Genomic DNA, 18242 nt, shown 5'->3' with positions numbered 1-18242 from the left:
TGAGGTTTGAGGAAGGGGGACTAACTCTCGAGACTCCCCTGGATTTGATTTTTCGATTTGACTCTAACTAAATGGCTTTTCCGTGTGATAAGAAGCATAAAGGAGCTACCTGAACAATTTAAGCAGCACAGTGTTTCAGATCCTAGCTCTGCCAGATACATTTCGGTCATATATGCTTGCGTACTGCAGGGGATGAAGCTGGAGTCTTAGCCCAAGGCTGAGTTGGTGGGATAAATGTGAAGTTAGTGGATTTTAATATATTATATAAACACCCTTCCTCATTGACGGATTGGATCCTACTTTCTAAAATATTTGGGTTTCTCTGATGATGCTTTTCCTAAATGGTAGGTGGTATTTATTGGCTCAAATAACTGATTACACTTTTATATCATTGTGCTTTTCCTGTTGAAGTGTTGAGATGTTATGGCCATAGCAGTTCCATTTTAGGTTAAAAAAAGGAGGCAGGATACTGTGAAAAAGAAAGAGAAAGAAGGGGCAGTGTGAACAAAGCAGAGGACACTCTGTCAGATTTATAAGCAATGCTTGCTGTTATATCTTTGATAGTACAGTTAATTCAATTTGCTACTCTGGTTTAAACAATTTATTTTATTCTCTCTTCCCAAAGAGACATCTTCCTGAATTATGTTTTTTTTTTAATCCCCCCAATTCTTTGCTCGGAAATGTCTAGTGAATCTCTCATGCCAATGGATGAAGATCTTATTCTACCAACGTCCCCGACTTCCTACAGCCCTTGGATCCTTATGTCCCATCATTTTCCTTTTGAGTCATTTTCCCGAAGTTGGAGACCCATCGTTCCCTATCCTCTGAGCATACCTCCACTCTTTCCTGTCCCCAAGCATCCGATACTATGTTATTACCACACTTCTCTGCGTTCTAGCCCACTGTATTCTCCTTTCTCTATGGAATCCCATAGTATTTTTGTCTTTACTTTTGACTTGGCATTTATTTTTAAAGTTTTCAACAATAAAACCATAATACTAGCTACCATTTATAGTGTTTATGATATGCCAGGCACTGTTTTCAGTACTTTACATGAATTGACTCATTCAATCCTCAACAACATTTCAAGATTTTTCTCCTTGTTTTATAGATAAGGAAATGGACGCACACAGGGATTAGGTAACTTGCCCAAAGTCATACAGCTAGTTGGTGGCAGATCTGGAATTCTATCCCAGGCTGTCTAGATTCAGATTCTGTGTTCCTGACCGCTCTAAATTACCATTAATAAATGATTAATAAATAGATATTTTATTCTCTTAAAGTTAACCTCTTTAAGTCAAAGACAAAGTCTCCTTGTTCTCTGCTTTGTGCCTGGAACAAGGAGTTGCTTTGTGAATATCTGTTTATTGATGTGATCTATCATTATTATATATTTTTAATTATTAATGTTTTTAAGATTTTTATTTTTAAGTTATCTCTACACCCAACATGGGGCTTGAACTTATGACCCTGAGATCAAGAGTCACACGCTCTACCAACTGAGCCAGCCAGGAGCCCTGATGTGACCTATTATTATCAGTGATCAGTCAAGTTCTCAGGTTTTTCTAGGAGTTTCGGCATTGTTGGTTTGACTTGATGATTTTATCTCGATACACTGACACTCTCTGTTCTCCCTCTAATTACTGGTGTGAGATGGTCAGTGTGGCTGCCAAGAATTCAAATCTGGGGCTTTTGTAACCTAAACGAATGATGCTCAGTAGTGGGTGACTACTGATGTGTGTGAAGCCGAATCTCAGATTTTGCTCTGTGCTTCGAAGTAAATATTTTAAATTTGTGTGTTTGTTTTCTTAAGCACTATTTTTATGACTTTTGGATATTTGATAGATAAAATGAGAAGGAGCAACCTACACTTCACTTTCCTTGCAATATCAAATCCTAAAACCATACTTAATTTTATGCAGTTCCTCCTTGATTTCTTTGGAGAAGAAAAAGCTCTTTACGCAGGAAAGAGTGAAAGTTGGTTATGTTGAAGTTGCTTTTAGCCAGAACCCTGCACATATAATGTTAAGCTTTAAGATCACGTTATCTCTATTGGTAAAGACAAGATACATAGTCAAAAAAGCTGAAGTCTCATGTTGCTGGAGTTTATTTTCTGTTTCTTTTATTTGTTTCTAACAGCATACTGTGTGATAAGATAGGTACTCAAAGCAGGTTGTTTCTAGTGCTCTAGTGGTTGTATATGTGCTTGTGTATTGGTTGGTGAAATAAAAGCTATCTCTGGCTAATATAATAAGAAAGTAATTGGAAGAGTATTGAATAACTTGTAGAATCAAGGGCGAAATGTCAGCGTCAAGGATAACTGTAACAACTATGAAATCTTCGGGTGGCCAGGCCGAGTTTTGGCCATTGAAATGGCTCCGTTCTGCTTCCTTTCCATGCTCAGCTCAGGATTTGTGTTCTTTGGAAGGGAGTCACATTTGCTCTTAGCTTAAGTCAGTCAGGTGCCCATTTCTTAGTTGGGATGATTGATAGGCCACCAAAAACCCATGAAATGGGAAAGGAGTATTTCCAGTTACCAAAAAAGGGGAAATAGGCAACACTTACAGATGCCCACTTCTAACAAGGTTCATCCCAAAGCAGAGGGAATGTAAATGATAGTTTTAACTTGGACAATGAGAGATTTGGACCTTACCTGAATTCAATCACTAAGTTATTCTTCTAGGTGGAAAATCTTAGCAGTTTATTTCATTAATCAACAAATGTTTTATGTTGAATTGTGAAAAAGTGATTTTTTTTGTGATCACATTTAAAAAATGATATTTATTTTCATATTTATTTAAATATTTTGTATTTATTCTATTTTCAAATATACACAAAAATATAATTTGAACCCATAAGTAACCATTATCTAACTTCAAAAATTGTTAACATTTTGTCAATCTTGTTTTTGTTGACTGCATTTTAAAGGATTATCATAAGATGTTTTTATAACTGACTATATAAAAATTCAAAAGATTTACTATGAAGTCTGAGAAATGCTTTCTGAACATAAATCCAAGCATCAAATGATCAATCTCATACCAAAAAGTATGTTGCCAGTTAGAACAAAAGATGGCCCTTTGTAACATTAATGCAGTGTTTATCTGGGAGTAGAATTTTATTTCAATCAGGAAGACTTTTTACTGGCTTAAGACTGGTGAATCAGTACCTCAATGACTTTCCAGATTACCTTTCCCAACTTTGTCTTCTGGTCCTTGGAAGCTTTGGGGGTGAATCCAAGGTTTTATTTGATAGTAGATTTTCTTTTTTTCTTTTTCTTTAAAGATTTTATTTATGTATTTGACAGAGACACAGCCAGCGAGAGAGGGAACACAAGCAGGCAGAGTGGGAGAGGAAGAAGCAGGCTCCCAGCGGAGCAGGGAGCCTGATGCGGGGCTCGAGCCCAGGACCCTGGGATCATGCCCTAGGCCGAAGGCAGATGCTTAATGACTGAGCCAGCCAGGCGCCCCGACAGTAGATTTTTTGAACATCAGTCTGCATGTGTACTGTGTAACAGCTGAACGTGCTCTAATCTCTTTTGCAGTTGAAAGATGCATGAGTGTGATGCAGTCCGGGACGCAGATGATCAAACTGAAACGTGGGACCAAAGGGCTAGTCCGGCTCTTCTACCTGGATGAGCATCGGACCCGCCTCCGATGGAGACCCTCTAGGAAGAGTGAGAAGGCAAAAAGTAAGACCAACCTTTGCTTGCCTTGGTACAGTAACACGTGGGTTATATTTGCTGGGCTCTGTGGAAGCTTCAGATCTATGAAACCTTGATATTTTTGTAAGTTTTGGGGTCAGTTGCTAAAGGATGAGGACAGGCTGAATAAGTAATGGCCCTTTTTGCCTTTTTAATTCCTTGGGAACTTCAGTCCATAAAAGTTTTCTTGTCCATGAATCCTGTAAATGTTAATATTTCCCCTGTGGTGGAGACATGATTTTTTTTTTAGTCAGGATATGAGGTTTTATAGCCTGAGGCCTTTTATTTATTTATTTTTTTATAAAAGATGAAGGATATTATAAATCCAATGGACTTAAAAGTGTATTGCCATATTCTGAGCACAGCTATCTGATTAGTGAGTTAACTTTTAATGATAATCAAGCAAAAGAGCTTTGATCTGACCCCTACTTAAAGTCTCTCTCCCACACTTCGTACATTCAGCACAAAGTTGGTGTTGGGTCCTGTGTAATGGCTCTCGTCTCCTTCCTTCCTGTTGTTATAGGAACCTCCCTGGTCTATGGTCTTTTCACCTTTCTGAGGTCTTCTAACCAATGTTCATTTTGCTAGTTTCTTCTGCTTTTGTCTGTTAAGATGCTTTCATCTTCAAGCAGCAGAAGACTTTGACTAAATTAGACTTACATGAAAAATAAATATATCATGTCACATAACAAGAAACTCAGAGATTGGTAGATCCAGGTGTGGGACATTGAGTCTCTAGCTTGGTTTTCCTCAGGACTCTTGGCTTCGTCCCTTGTGTGTTGGCCTGTAGTCAAGACAGCAGCAACATGGTGCTTCCTTTTTAGGAGAGAGGAACCCCTTTCCAGAATTTTCTCTCAAAGCAGACTGCCCCATGTCTCCTTGGTAAGAACTGAATTATATTCCCACACCACGTCAATCATAAGAAATAGGAATGGGGCCACCCCAATGGCTTAGACTCACCAAAACTTGCCCTGGGGTGGGCCTTGGCTTGTTTCTCTGTGAATCATGTGGGGAATGAGTAGATACCAGAAGAAAATCATGGTAAAAATTGCCATGAAGGCAGAGTGGAGGAGAAGATGATGTATAGAGGTAATCAATAAGATTGCAACACTTCTGATTCATGCTTAAAAACAAGCAAGCAAACAGATAAAAAAGTACTATTTTAATCTAAAGTAATCATCCCTGCTAGTGCTTCTCTGATCCAAATCTGCAGTGTTGTTCCATCACTTCAGTGATGCTCCTCTCTGGTCTCTTATTCCAGGCTCTCTGTGATCTAGCGTCTACCTACCTTTCCAGATTTCTCTCCCATCACTCTCTATTGAGCTGTCCAGTCTCGCATAAGTGGCCTATTTAACATCCCTGGAGTGGACCTCATGTTTCTGTATTTTATGCTTTTTCTTCTGGGATAGCACCTTATTCCTCTCTACCTCTCTAAGCCCTGCTCGACCTTCACCATCCTAGTGTTCTTTCGGGAAATGCCAATCACATTCAGCTAACTACTCAGTTACTACCAAATGTTTTTTCCCTTCCGATTTTTAACTGTCGTCTTATGCATAACTCCAAAGTTGGTTCTAGGTCTTTGTATGTTTTCCCCATGCAAATATGTAAGCTATAAATTTGGTATATTCATAGTCTCCTTTTTACCAGTCTTTTTGCCCTGATGTGTATATCACTCTTCCTATCATAAATTTCAACATGTCCAGCTCAGTGCCTGGGAAGGCGTTGTCCAGGCTGCCCAGGAAATTAAAGTGGTATGTGGAGAAGGTTCCTAGCAGGAGATGATAGGGCTTGCATTTCACATTTGAACTTAATACCACAATTCACAGAGAGTGAATTTGTTCATTTTTTTTTAAGATTTATTTATCTATTTGAGAGAGAGAGGGAGAGTGTGTGCGAGTGTGGGGTGCAGCAGAAGGCAAAACTCTGCGGGCAGAGATTCCCTGCTGAGCGCGGAGCCCACTGCCGGGCTCGATCTTATGACCCCTGAGATCATGACCTGAGCCGAGACCAAGAGTCAGATGCTCAACTGACTGAGCCACCCAGGCGTCCCTGTTGATACTGATTTTTAAAATTTAGAATGATTTTGCTCTTTTTTTCTTAACCCATTATACATGTCTTCCCCTGCCACGTAACTGCGTGTTTTACTCTCCTCTCAGTACTTATTGACTCCATTTACAAAGTCACCGAAGGCCGGCAGTCTGAAATATTCCACAGACAAGCTGAAGGGCACTTTGATCCCAGCTGCTGCTTCACCATCTACCATGGGAATCACATGGAGTCTCTGGATCTCATCACCTCCAACCCCGAGGAGGCCCGCACCTGGATCACAGGCCTCAAGTACCTGATGGCTGGCATCAGTGATGAAGATTCCCTTGCCAAGCGGCAGAGGACGCACGACCAATATCCTCCCTAGAATGTTAATTTCGAGCTCTGTGTGTGTGTGTGTGTGTGTGTGTGTGTGTGTGTGTGTGTGTATTAGACTGTGTTTTTTTTCCTATAATTTTGAGGCTTAAAGCTGCTTTCCTTTCTTTCTCTTTCTTTACCGCTAGCACCTTTCTGCCCCTCCTCCCTCTCACCCCAAGTACGTGAAAATAGAACATAGAGAAACAAGCTTGCGGGGACTCAGGCGCAGGCTTCTTGGAAGGAGATTGAATTTAGCTCCACAATCTGAGAAGTCTCCAAATGCAGCCTAGAGTCTCCTAAGAGAGATGAGGTAGCTGGGGAGGTGTTTATTTGCATTAGAGAAAATCCTGCTTTGTGATCAAATCAGTTTAGTTTAACAAGTACTTTTTGAGTTCTAATTACATACGAGGTATTAAGCTCCTTCCTGCTTTTTCTCTCTCTTTTTAATTTATAGTTTGGAAACTGGTTGATATGGAAGGGGAGCTTATTTTTTACTTCATACCATTTACCTTCTCTAAATTGTTCAAGAGACTAGGGACTCATCTGAGTCTCCTTGATGAAGCCCATTCTTGAGGTCTGTAGTACTGACAAGATAAATCGTTAACATGCTTGGTCTGAAGGTACCTCTTCTGCAGATATTGAGCTGGTCATGTAACATGGCCTTTCTGGCCTCAGTTTCCTTATCTGTAAAGTGAAGGCGATAGAGTTGTTGACTGCTTTGGTTCCCTTTTTCACTTTTTTTTTTTTTTTTAAGATTTTGTTTATTTATTTTTGAGAGAGAAAGAGAGCGCAAGCCGGGGGAGCGGCAGGCAGAGGGGGAAGCAGGCTCCCCGCTGAGCAGGGAGCCTGATGTCGGACTCGATCCCAAGACCCTGTGATCATGACCTGAGCCACCTACGTGCCCCTTTTTTCACATTTTGAATGCTCTTAAAATACATGTGCCTCTGTCTGTGAAGGGAATGGGACTACTTCCTTGCTGTCATTGGAATGGATGCCCTAATTTTTTCCCCCAGAGTAGTGTTAAATTTGTGCTGCTCTAGTTATAATTCCTCACCCAGAGTATTGTTTGAGCAGAGTGGAAATATTCAGCCCATGAAAGGAATTTTGACAGGGTGAAGGTCTGAGCTGATGAGCCATGATGTTTTCATCAATATTCACAGCATGCAGATAAAGGCACCTGGGATTCATAAGTGAACAAAACACAAACATAGAGACTAACTTTCTGTGCTTTGTTCTGTTAATTTAATTCTTAACTCCTCAACATTTGGTAAAAAAACAAACAAAAATACTGAATAAAATTTCTTTCTGGTGTAAGCCACGGAACCGCACTAACAGGGTCCCGAACTAAAAGAATATTCATTTTCCATGGACAGAAGATGTGAGATGGGGCCGTTCAAGGGTTGGTTAATCAGTGGCTCAGTGATGTCCTCGGAGACCTGGGTCCTGCCAGGCTCAGCCTGTGGGTGTGGTCCTTCAGCGCTGCCCCTTGGTCAGACAGAGGTGTAACTCCTTCGGGTACCAGCTCCAAACACAGCCGGGCTCCGAGGGATCATAGTTTCTTCTCACAAGCCTTTTTTTTTAAGAGCAAAGCAAATTTTTCCAGCCCCCCCCCCCCCCCCCCCCGCACAAAAGACTAAATCTCATCATTGGCCAGAATTGCTGTTATAGACCCATTCCTAAAACAGTCTTCAGCAAGAGAAAGCAATGAACATAATTGGAGCTCGGGACTCTTGCACTCTTAGAAACTGAAGTTTTTGATTATGTGGGTTTCATCTATTGATACTGTCGTATTAGAAATTAAATCTGAGAATTAAAAGAAATATTTGTTAATTCACTTAAAATTATAATAAACTGACATGTTAACATATTTTTATGGAAACTATTTTCAAAACAAATTAATGAGAAAGAGTAGTGTTGCTTTCCTCTTTTACAAGTCTCTTTAATGTCTGTCTGAATAGAACACATGTATTTTCCTATCTGCTTCTGCATTCAATCTATATGTTGTATTGTTTTGGTGGAAATGCATGAGGAAATTTAGCCTCACACAGATAAATAGTTGGAAAAGGGGGGACCTCATGGTTATGGGGACCCTTTGGATTATACTTTGGGGATGGCTGTACTAAGGCCCATCAAGATTTACCTTCTGCCTCCATTGGAGCACATGGTTCTTGGATACCTGAGCAAAACCGAGGTTCTTCAACAAGGAAGAAGGAAGGAAAATTGTTGTAGGGGCAAGACAATCAATTCTAGAAGTTGCTAACCTCACCTGGTTAACTAGGACAAGTTCAAAATGTTCCAGAGCTTTCAGCCACTTATATAAATCCCTTTCATAAGCCCTGAAGAAGACCAGTAAGAGCAATGGACGTATTGTTGTTTTTTCTAAATGGTGGCGAAATTTACCCCTTTATTAGGTCTTTCTGGTTACGTGAGAAATGCATGCTCATTGCAGTAAGCCAAAAGAATACAGAGCTGCATAAAGAAAAGATCAATCATCTTTATCCCTGTCTATGAATTTTGCACCATCTCCTGCAAGGTTACTGATGTTAACAATTTGATGCACACCCTTCTCTCTCCTGACCCATTTTTGAATTGGGTTGTCTGTTTTTCTGTGGTTGAATTTTAAGAGTTTGGTATATTAATCCCTTATTAGTTACACAATTTGCAAATGTTTTCTTCCAGTCTTTTGGTCTTTTTACCTTATTGATAGTATCCTTGGTGCACAATATTTTTAAATTTTCATGAAGTACAATTTGTTTTTTCTTTTGTCACCTGTGCTTTAATGTCGTACCCAAGAAATCATTGCCAAATCCTATGCTGTGAAGATTTTATTCTGTTTTCTGTTAAGAGTTTTATTGTTTTAGGTCTTACTTTTATGTCCTTGATCCATTTGAATTAATTTTTGTGGATGGTATTAGGTAATGGTCCAACTTCCTTCTTTGGCATGTCGATATCCAAGTTTTCCAGGCCCATCAGTGTTTGAAAAGACTGTCTTTTTTTCATAAAATGGTCTTGGCGGCCTTGTCAAAAATCATTTGACCGTAGATATGAGGGTTTATTTCTGGGCTATTTTGTCCTATTGGTTTATGTTTGTCTTCACGCTAATACAACACTGTTTTGATTGCTGTAGCTTCGAGATAAGTTTTGAAATCAGGAAGTGTGAGTCTTCCAATTTTGTTCTTTTTGAAGATGCTTTGGCTATTCAGAGTTCCTTGATATTCCATATGAATTTTAGGAAGGATTTTTCTATTTCCGCAGATAACATCATTGGGATTTGGGTAGAAATTGCATTGAATCTGTAGATTGCTTTGGGTAATAATGACATTTTAACTGAATTGTCTTCCAATCCATGAATGTGGATTTCATTTAGTTATGTCTTCTTTAATTTCTTTCAGCAACGTTCTGTAGTTGTCATTGAGCAAGTTTTTGACCTCTTTTATTAATTCCTAAGTATTTTGTTATTTTGATGAGATTGGAAATGGAATTGTTTTTGTAAATTCCTTCTCAGATTGTTAATACTCATATATAGAAATGCAGCCAATTTTTGTGTTGACTTCGTGTCCTGCTACTTTGCTGAATTCACTTATTCTAACAGCTTTTTTTTAAAAGATTTTATTTATTTATTTGACAGAGAGAGAGACAGCCAATGAGAGAGGGAACACAAGCAGGGGGAGTGGGAGAGGAAGAAGCAGGCTCCCAGCGGAGGAGCCTAATGTGGGACTCAATCCCAGAATGCTGGGATCACTCCCTGAGCCGAAGGCAGACACTTAACGACTGCACCACCCAGGCGCCCGTATTCTAACAGCTTTTTAAAGGAGTCTTTAAGATTTTCTGTATATAAGATCATGTCATCTGCAAACAGATAATTTTACTTCTTTCTAATTTAGATGCCTTTTCCTCCCTCCCTCTCTCTCTCCTTCCCCCCTTTCCTTCCTTCCTCCTTCCTTCCTTCCTTCCTTCCTTCCTTCCTTCCTTCCTTCCTTCCTTCCTTCCTTCGTAATTGCTCTAGCTAAAACTTAGTACTGTGTTGAGTAAACGTGGTGAAAGCTGGTACCCTTGCCTTGTTCCTGATTATAGAGAAAAAGTTTTCAGTCTTTCACTATCGAATATGATATGTACTGTGTTTTTTTTATACGTGGCTTTTATTGTGTGGAGGCAGTTTTCTTTTATTATTGTGTTGAGTGTTTTTATCATAAAAAGCTGTTGATTTTTGTCAGATGCTTTTCTGTATCAGTTGAGGTGATCACGTGGTTTTCTTCTTTCATTATGTTGATGTGGTATAATACACTGATCTGTTCTCATATGTTGAACCATCTGTATATTCCAGGAATAAATCCCACTTGGTCAAAGTGTATAATTCTTTTAATATACTGCTGAATTTTATTTGCAAGTATCTTGTTGAGGATTTTTGCACTACTTTTTTTTTTTTTTAAGACTTTATTTATTTATTTGAGAAAGAGTATGAGAGAGCACAAGCAGGAGTGGGGGCGGGGGGAGAAGCAGAGTGAGAAGCAGACTTGCCACCGAGCAGGGAGCAGGGAGCCCATGCGAGGCTTGATTCCAGGACCCTGGGATCATGACATGAGCCAAAGGCAGGCACTTGACTGACTCAGCCACCCAGGCACCCCCCCCTCCTTTTTTTTTTCTTGTGTATCTTTGTCTGGGTTTGGTATCAGGGTAATGCTGGCCTCATAGAATGAGTTAGGAAGTGTTCCCTTTTCAATTTTTTGAGAAGGATTGGTGTTAGTTCTTTCAATGTTTGGTAAAATTCAGTGGAACTATCCAGTTTATCAAATATTGAATTTTCTTTGTTAAGAGATTTTTGGTTACTGATTCAAGCTTCTTACTGGTTATAGATCTATTCACATTTTATTTTCTTTGTGATTTAGTTTCTGGAGGTTTTGTGTTTCTAGGATTTGTCCATTTCATTTAGGTTATCCAGTTTGTTAGCATGCAATTTTTCATAGCACTCTCTTAAAATCCTTTTTATTTCTGTAGAATTGGTAGTAATGTTCTCACTTTTGTTTTTGATTTTAGTAATTTGAATCCTTTCTCTTTTTTTGTTAATCCAGCTAGCTAAAGGTTTGTTAATGTTGTTGATCTTTTCAAAGAACCTACTTTTGGTTTCATTGATTTTTCTCTGTTGTTTTTCTATCTTTATTTCATTGCTCTTTCCTCTAATCTTTCTCATTTTCTTCCTTTTCTGCTGGCTTTGGATTTAGTTTGTCTTCTTTTTTTCTAGTTCTTTAAGTTGTAAAGTTGATGGTTAATTTGAGATCTTTCCTGAATTTTATTTTCAGTCATTATTTTAAAATATTATTTATTTTTTAATCAAAGTATAGTTGACATGCAATGTTATATTAGCCTCAGGTGTATTCTCTTTCTTTTTGTTTGAATGGAAGCACTTATAGCTGTAAATTTCCCCTTTAGCACTGCTCTCATTGTATAAGTTTAGTATGTTGTGTTTCATTTTTGTTCATCTTCACGTGTTTTCTAATTTCCTTTATGATTTCTTCTTTGATCCATTGGTTGTTTAAAAGTGTGTTGCTTAATTTCCATAATTTTGTGAATTTTCTAGTTTTCCTTGTTATTAGTTTCTAACTTCATCCCATTGTGGTCAAAGAAGATACTTTGAATGATATCTATGTTTTAAAGTTTGGAGGCTTAATTTATGGCCTAAAATATGATCTATCCTGGAAAATGTTCCATCTGCACTTGAGAAGAATGTGTATGCTAGAGTGTTCTGTTCATGTCTGTTAGGTGTAATTGGTTTATTGTGTTGTTTACATTCTGTTTCCTTATCTTCCATCTGGTTGTTCTATCCATATTGCGAGTGGGGTATTGAATTCTCCAGCTATTATGTAGAACTGTCTACATCTCCCTTCAATTCTGTTAGTTTTTGTTGCATATATTTTGATTTGTCATCAGATGTGTCATTGTTATAATTGTTATATCCTTGAACCTTTTATCAATATACGATGTCCCTATTTATCTTTTAAAAACTTTTTTTGATTTAAAGTTTATTTGGTCTGATATTAGAGCCACCTCTGTTCTCTTTTAGTAACTATTTGCCTGGAATATATTTTTCCATCATTTCACTCTCAATCTGTCCACGTTTTTTGGATCTTAATTGAGTCTCTTATAGTTGGGTCTTGTGTTTTTATCCATTCTGCCAATCTCTGTCTTTTGATTGGACAGTTTAATCCATTTACATTTAAAGTACTTACTGATAACGAGGGACTTACTTTTATCATTGTGCTATTTGCTTTCTATATGCCTTATACTTTTTTCCCTTTTGTTTCCTGCATTACTTTTTTTGTTTAGTTGATTTTTTTTTTTTGTAGAGAAATTTTAAATTACTTTCTCATGTCCTTTTATGTATAATTTATAGCTGTTTTCTTTATGGCTACCGTGGGCATTACATTTAACATCCTAAAGTTACAATATTCTAATATGAATTTACACCAGCTTTGAATCTGGTTTTGTTTGTCCATGTTTACTGGCAGTAGAAAGTTTTCATGTTTGAATTCACCAGGTTGACAGCAGAGGGATTTCCCGTTCTGAAAATATGCTACCTGGAAAGCAAGTGTACCCTAGAACTGCACAGGGAACAATTTTACAACAAATATAGAAACAGTAGATGCTTATGTCAGTGAGGAGAGAAAAGGAAAGAGGAAATTAATGAATAATAAAGAAGAAGCTCATGTCAAAAATAGGGAAAGTTATATTGAACCAGGGAACGATTCTCATACAGATTTGTCAGAATTTGATAGGGTTTTAGGTAATATTTTAATAACAGAATAGCATCCTTGATTGGGCATACATTTAATTACATTAGTTGAGGAGAACAGCTTTGGGATGTTCATTATTATTACATTTCAGAGAGTCCTGAAACTTTCAACTGTGAATGAGTACTGAGAATAATGCCTCTTAAGTGGCTGTATGAAACAAATCCATCCAGTGTAACATGTAATTCAAGTTATTTCTGCAATATGGCTGTTTCATGGCAGTAGATGCGGTACTCGTATCTATTATAAGCAATATAGTATCGTGTTTAAGGACTCTGACTAGCATTGCACTACCTGGCATTCAGTCCCAAATCTGCTGTGTACTGTGTAACTTTGGATAGGTCACTTAAACTTTTTTGCCTCAGAGTCTGTCTGTCCCATGATGATGATGTTAATCATAGTGTGTGCCTTATGTAGTTGTGTGAAAAGCAAATGAGTTGATATACACAGAATGCTTAGAACACTGTTATTAAATACATATTAAGCACTTATAAATAATAGCTACTATTTTTATTGCTAAAGAGAGGTAAGGACTGACAAATTTTTTGCTTTCCTATTCAGATAAAGTCTGAAATCTCAGTGGCTCCAGTCTGCAAGCCTCACCGTTTTTCTCCATCAGTCCGTTATCCTCCATGATTTCCCCACCTTATCTCTTGACCCTGCAAGGGAAATTGTTACCTCTAGAAGACTTTAGGCAGTCCCTTGTGGGTGTTGTGAACGAAGGTATACACACCTTCCCTATGAACCAGGAACCCTGCAACCTGCAGCTGATAGGGCACATCTGGCCTATCACCTTTTTTGTACGTGCTCCTGATCTAGGAATTGGTTTTCAGTGGCTGAGAAAAGTCAGAAGAGGAGGAATATTTGTGAAATTATGAAAATCAGATGAAACTCAAGTTTCAGTGTCCATAAATACAATTTTTTAAAAAGATTTTATTTATTAATTTGACAGAGAGAGACAGCCAGCGAGAGAGGGAACCCAAGCAGGGGGAGTGGGAGAGGAAGAAGCAGGCTCCCAGTGGAGGAGCCCGATGTGGGGCTCGATCCCAGAACGCTGGGATCACGCCCTGAGCCGAAGGCAGACGCCTAACGACTGAGCCACCCAGGCGTCCCCATAAATACAATTCTATTGGAACATAACCATGCCCATCAATTTCTGTGCTGCCTGTAGCCACTTTCGTGTCACAGGAGCAGAATCGAATAGCTGCCACTAAGACCTAATGGCTTACAAATCCTAAAATATTCACTAGGCCTTTTCCAGAAAAAGTTTGGCCACCCCTGTAGTAAATACTACCATTCAATGCTTTACATTTTCCTGTAGTTTTTGATAGAAAATTCTAGGCCATAACTTGTCATTCAGTTTTGACTCTCCCAGTTTTTCTTTGCAGAATGATGGTTTCTCTTCTTAAACTTATCCTGTATTGTGATGTGAATCATTAATTTAGAGCTTTCTTGGGCACTCCTGTCTTAATTATGAAGAATAGCTTTAAGATATCAGAATACTGTTACCTGTAATTGTATCGTATACCATGTGTACTGTTACTGGAAGAGAATGGTTTTTCCTTTCATAGAATCTTAGAGTTGGAAGGGACTTCAAGGTCATCTAGTTGTGTTCACTGACCTTGTAGATGAGGAAATGGAAGGCCCAAGAAGTGACATAAGTGACCCTCTGTCACAGGGCCAGGTCAACAAAGAATCAGGACTAGTGTGCATTTCTTGGTCTGATTCTACCTCTTCTCATGTCTTACCAATCCCATATCCCCTAAACCAATTGTCAAGGCCAGCTTGTGTGTTGACACTGAAGACCTTACAGACACAGGCCCACCCTTAGGGTTTGTATCAGCAGAATACTCATACTTAGGGTTTGCTTGTCTTTGCCTCTTTGGAGAGGTCTTTGAGAGGCTTTGGTAAAGAAGTATAAAGGATGAGAATATCATCACTACTGGACTCATTTCATCTCTTCTTTGAACTCTGGCAAAAGACCTTGTTGGGCACAGGGCAGTGTCCACAGGCAAAAGAAATAGACAGGAATGGGCACAGTGTGCCCAGAAAACGGGAAAAATGACATTCAAGTACTTATTAGTAATTGGTCCAATGTTTCACTCTTTTGATTCTTCAGTTATTTTTACCCTCATCCTGGGTCACCTGTTAACTTCCAGGTGTCACGTATAATGAGGTCCTACCTGAACTGTATGAGGAGAAATTGAATTAGGAAAAACTGGGATGGTTATTTTCAAATATCGTAAAGAGAACAAAATGTGAAATGAGGTATTTGCAGTATGAAAATGACCTCTATATAAATTTAGAAGAAATAAGACTTTCTGGTTGTTTTTACTTCCTGAGGTACAGTCTCCCACAATCATACTTTAAATCAAATAAGAAGTATAAGTGCGCTGTGTTACCGCTGGGAGGACTGTTAATATTTTGGCTTTGAAAATCGGTTTGATGTCATCTGCTTAATAAGCAAATATTATCCATTTCCCCTTTTCTCTGACCTTACTGCCATTCTCCCATTTGTTGGTTTTAAACCTATACCTTTCCCTTCCTTTGATTTTCTGGTTTCTTTCCACCACCTGTTTCTTTACTCTTTTTTCCCCTTCAAATTTTGAAGCTCAGTTTGGTTTCCTTTTTTTTTTTTTTTTTAAGATTTTATTTATTAATTTCACAGAGAGAGAAAGAACACGAGCAGGAGGAGCGGGAGGGGGAGAAGCAGGCTGAGCAGGGAGGCTGATGTGGGACTCGGTCCCAGGTCCCCGGGATCATGACCTGAGCGAAGGCAGATACTTCACCGCTGAGCCACCCAGGCGCCCTCAATTTGGTTTTCTAAATATACACGTGAGTCCTGCCTTTTGTAATTTACCCCCAACAGCTATGAATCATCATTTAAAAAAAAAAATTCAGTTTATCCACTGGTTACTGTTTATTCTGCTTCCTTAACTATGTAAAACAACCCAAGAGTCGTTCCCCCTGAGGGCTTTTTAGAACCTCAGTTCACACGATGTAGATCTTCTGTATCTAACCTCAGCTTCATACCCTCAGTCACCTAATATCATACTGGCATTTTGAGGGTGACCTCTAGCATATCAGGCTTGCCCTGGAGTTAGAAGTTTGATATTATTAGGCAAGAACCTTCAAAACTAGTAATAGGAAGATGACCATAGTCTAGAGATAGACCGTCTACATAGGAGACAAAACTTCTAGACCAGGTTGCCAAAATCCTGGATCTCTTCCTGATTTATCCTTAACGAATTCTCCCTTCTCCTCTCACTTTATATCCTCATCCGAACAATGAGGAGATTGAACTACACAGTCTAAGTTTCCAGAGGTAGGAGTGGGCCAAGAAAAGGGAACAGAAAACATTGTCTAGTGTGGGGTGCTGTGAAGGTAAAAATATACTAAATGAAAGGTCATAGAGGAAGACGATAAGGCCTCAATGTGGTATATTTGGGGTTTCATCACATCATATTCCCTGATGGACTGGATAAAAATGCATGAGGTAAAGCAGCTCTCAGGAGAACATGGTTTGACTCTCCTTTCAAAGTGAGGGGAACCACGTACAAGTGCCCATTCTCCTGTTGCTTGGGGTCCCTCCTGGCGGCTCAGTCGCCTGTGGATCGCGGGCAGGGCCTCCCCGAAGGAGTTTCTTCTCAAGTTCCATTATTTATGATAAACGTCGTTGTGAGTATTCTGTGAGAGAGCAGTTTTTGAGGAGAAAAGTGTTTTTCCTGACCTTTCTTCACGTGGGTGAAGCAGACCTTTGAGGAAGCTGATAAGAACGGTGACGGCTTACTGAACATTGAAGAGATACACCAGCTGATGCACAAACTAAATGTCAATCTGCCCCGAAGAAAAGTCAGGCAAATGTTTCAGGTACGTTTTCACAGTTGGGTTGGCCTTGCGTAAAACACACGTTGGAGGTTACTGTTGTACTCGGATATTTCAAAGGCTGTTTTGTTTTGTCGAAAGTTGATATTACCTGCTCGGTATTGTTGTATTTTCCTTTGATGGAAAGAGAGGTGTTTTGTTTCATGAAGGAAAAAAAAAAGGCTTCCTAAATTTAACACATATCCACAGTTTCACTTCCTAAAATGCTTTTTTACTGTGGCTGTTTTCAGAGAGTAGTTATAAGCACTTCACCTGGCACTTAGATAATGGAGTGAACCCGATCAAGGCCCTTCGAGGGAGTGATAGCATCTCGTGTGCCTGCCTCACAGAGCTCTTGTGAGGCCAAGATAGACACTTAACCAACTGAGCCATGCAGGCGCCCCAAGTGTGGACATTCTCTAGACCATTCTCCTTCTACCTGTAAAAGCACAGAAGGCGACCAGCTCTACAAGGGAACTGTATATGATTTAAATATTGGTTAAAATGTGTGCTCATAATTATCCCAAGGTTAGCAAAGTTTTTATGAACACGGTGACTTTCAAAGCTATATTTAAAACCCCATAACAGTTGAGTATATATATCACAAAACCGTGCAGTTCAAGATGCCATTCATTCCCTGTCAGTTTTGGTTCAGTCACAACTGTGTTCACTTAAAATGAAGATCTTGTAAATGGATCGATTGCTCATTACATATCCCCAACAATTTTAGGGTTTCCTGACAGATTCAGCCAATCAGAAGGAAGATACATGTTGAAAGATTCTTGCTCAATATTACTAGAAACAAATAATTTCAACTAGAAACAGTCCAGATGGATTTTCCAGACTTCTGTGGGGGGAAACCAAGGAGGTGCCAATGATCCTGACGGCTGTAAGAGCGATATGCTACCTATGCCGAATTAAGAGAGATTCTGTTATGTTTTAAAATTATGTTTGATTGAATTACAGCTGGTTAGAGACTAGTGTTTTCATAATGCGTTAAATACTTTTTCTCTTTTGTTCATGATTCGTCTTGTCCAACATTTCTTTTTCATTGGTTTCTTCAAAAGATCAGCTTTTGGTGTAATTGCTCACCCTTTGATGATATATCTGTTTTCTGTTTCATTGCTTTCTGCTTTTGTTTATAATTTATTTCCTTATATTTTCTTTAGCCTAATTTTTTCTAGCTTTCTGAGTTGAATTATTATCTGTTCTCAGTCTACCTTGCTTTCTCATACCTTGAAAACTTCATTTCCTTCTAATTACTGCTTTAACTTCATCACACAAATTTTAATATGTAGCGCATGTGTTCACTTCTGTGTTTCATTTCCTGTTTAGAAATGTATTATGTTGTCTTCAGACTTTTTTTTAGAGCTTTTTTTGTTGGTTTATAAATTTACTGTGATCAGAGAAATTGGTTTTTAAAAGGTTGATTCTTTATAACATGAAACGTTTTTTGCAGCCTAATAAATAGTTAACTTAAATTGATC

General features: G+C 38.7%; 1 protein-coding gene across 7 annotated transcripts in view; it reads left to right on the top strand.

The window, feature by feature from the left end:
* PLCH1 (phospholipase C eta 1) overlaps window positions 1-18242 on the top strand; it is a 206501-nt gene that overhangs the window by 115439 nt on the left and 72820 nt on the right. For all 7 annotated transcript variants that reach the window (XM_045812139.2, XM_045812148.2, XM_087870300.1 and 4 more), the window contains exons 3-5: window positions 3545-3691; window positions 5860-6103; window positions 16632-16761. In XM_045812139.2, the coding sequence (XP_045668095.2) occupies window positions 3545-3691; window positions 5860-6103; window positions 16632-16761 (521 nt within the window). The remainder of the gene's footprint in view (window positions 1-3544; window positions 3692-5859; window positions 6104-16631; window positions 16762-18242) is intronic.

Source organism: Ursus americanus, chromosome 20, assembly GCF_024610735.1.
Source record: "Ursus americanus isolate L20-20 chromosome 20, mUrsAme1.1.p, whole genome shotgun sequence".
In the NCBI taxonomy this organism is placed as follows: Eukaryota; Metazoa; Chordata; class Mammalia; order Carnivora; family Ursidae; genus Ursus; species Ursus americanus.
This window is presented reverse-complemented; position numbering and strand designations above follow the sequence as displayed.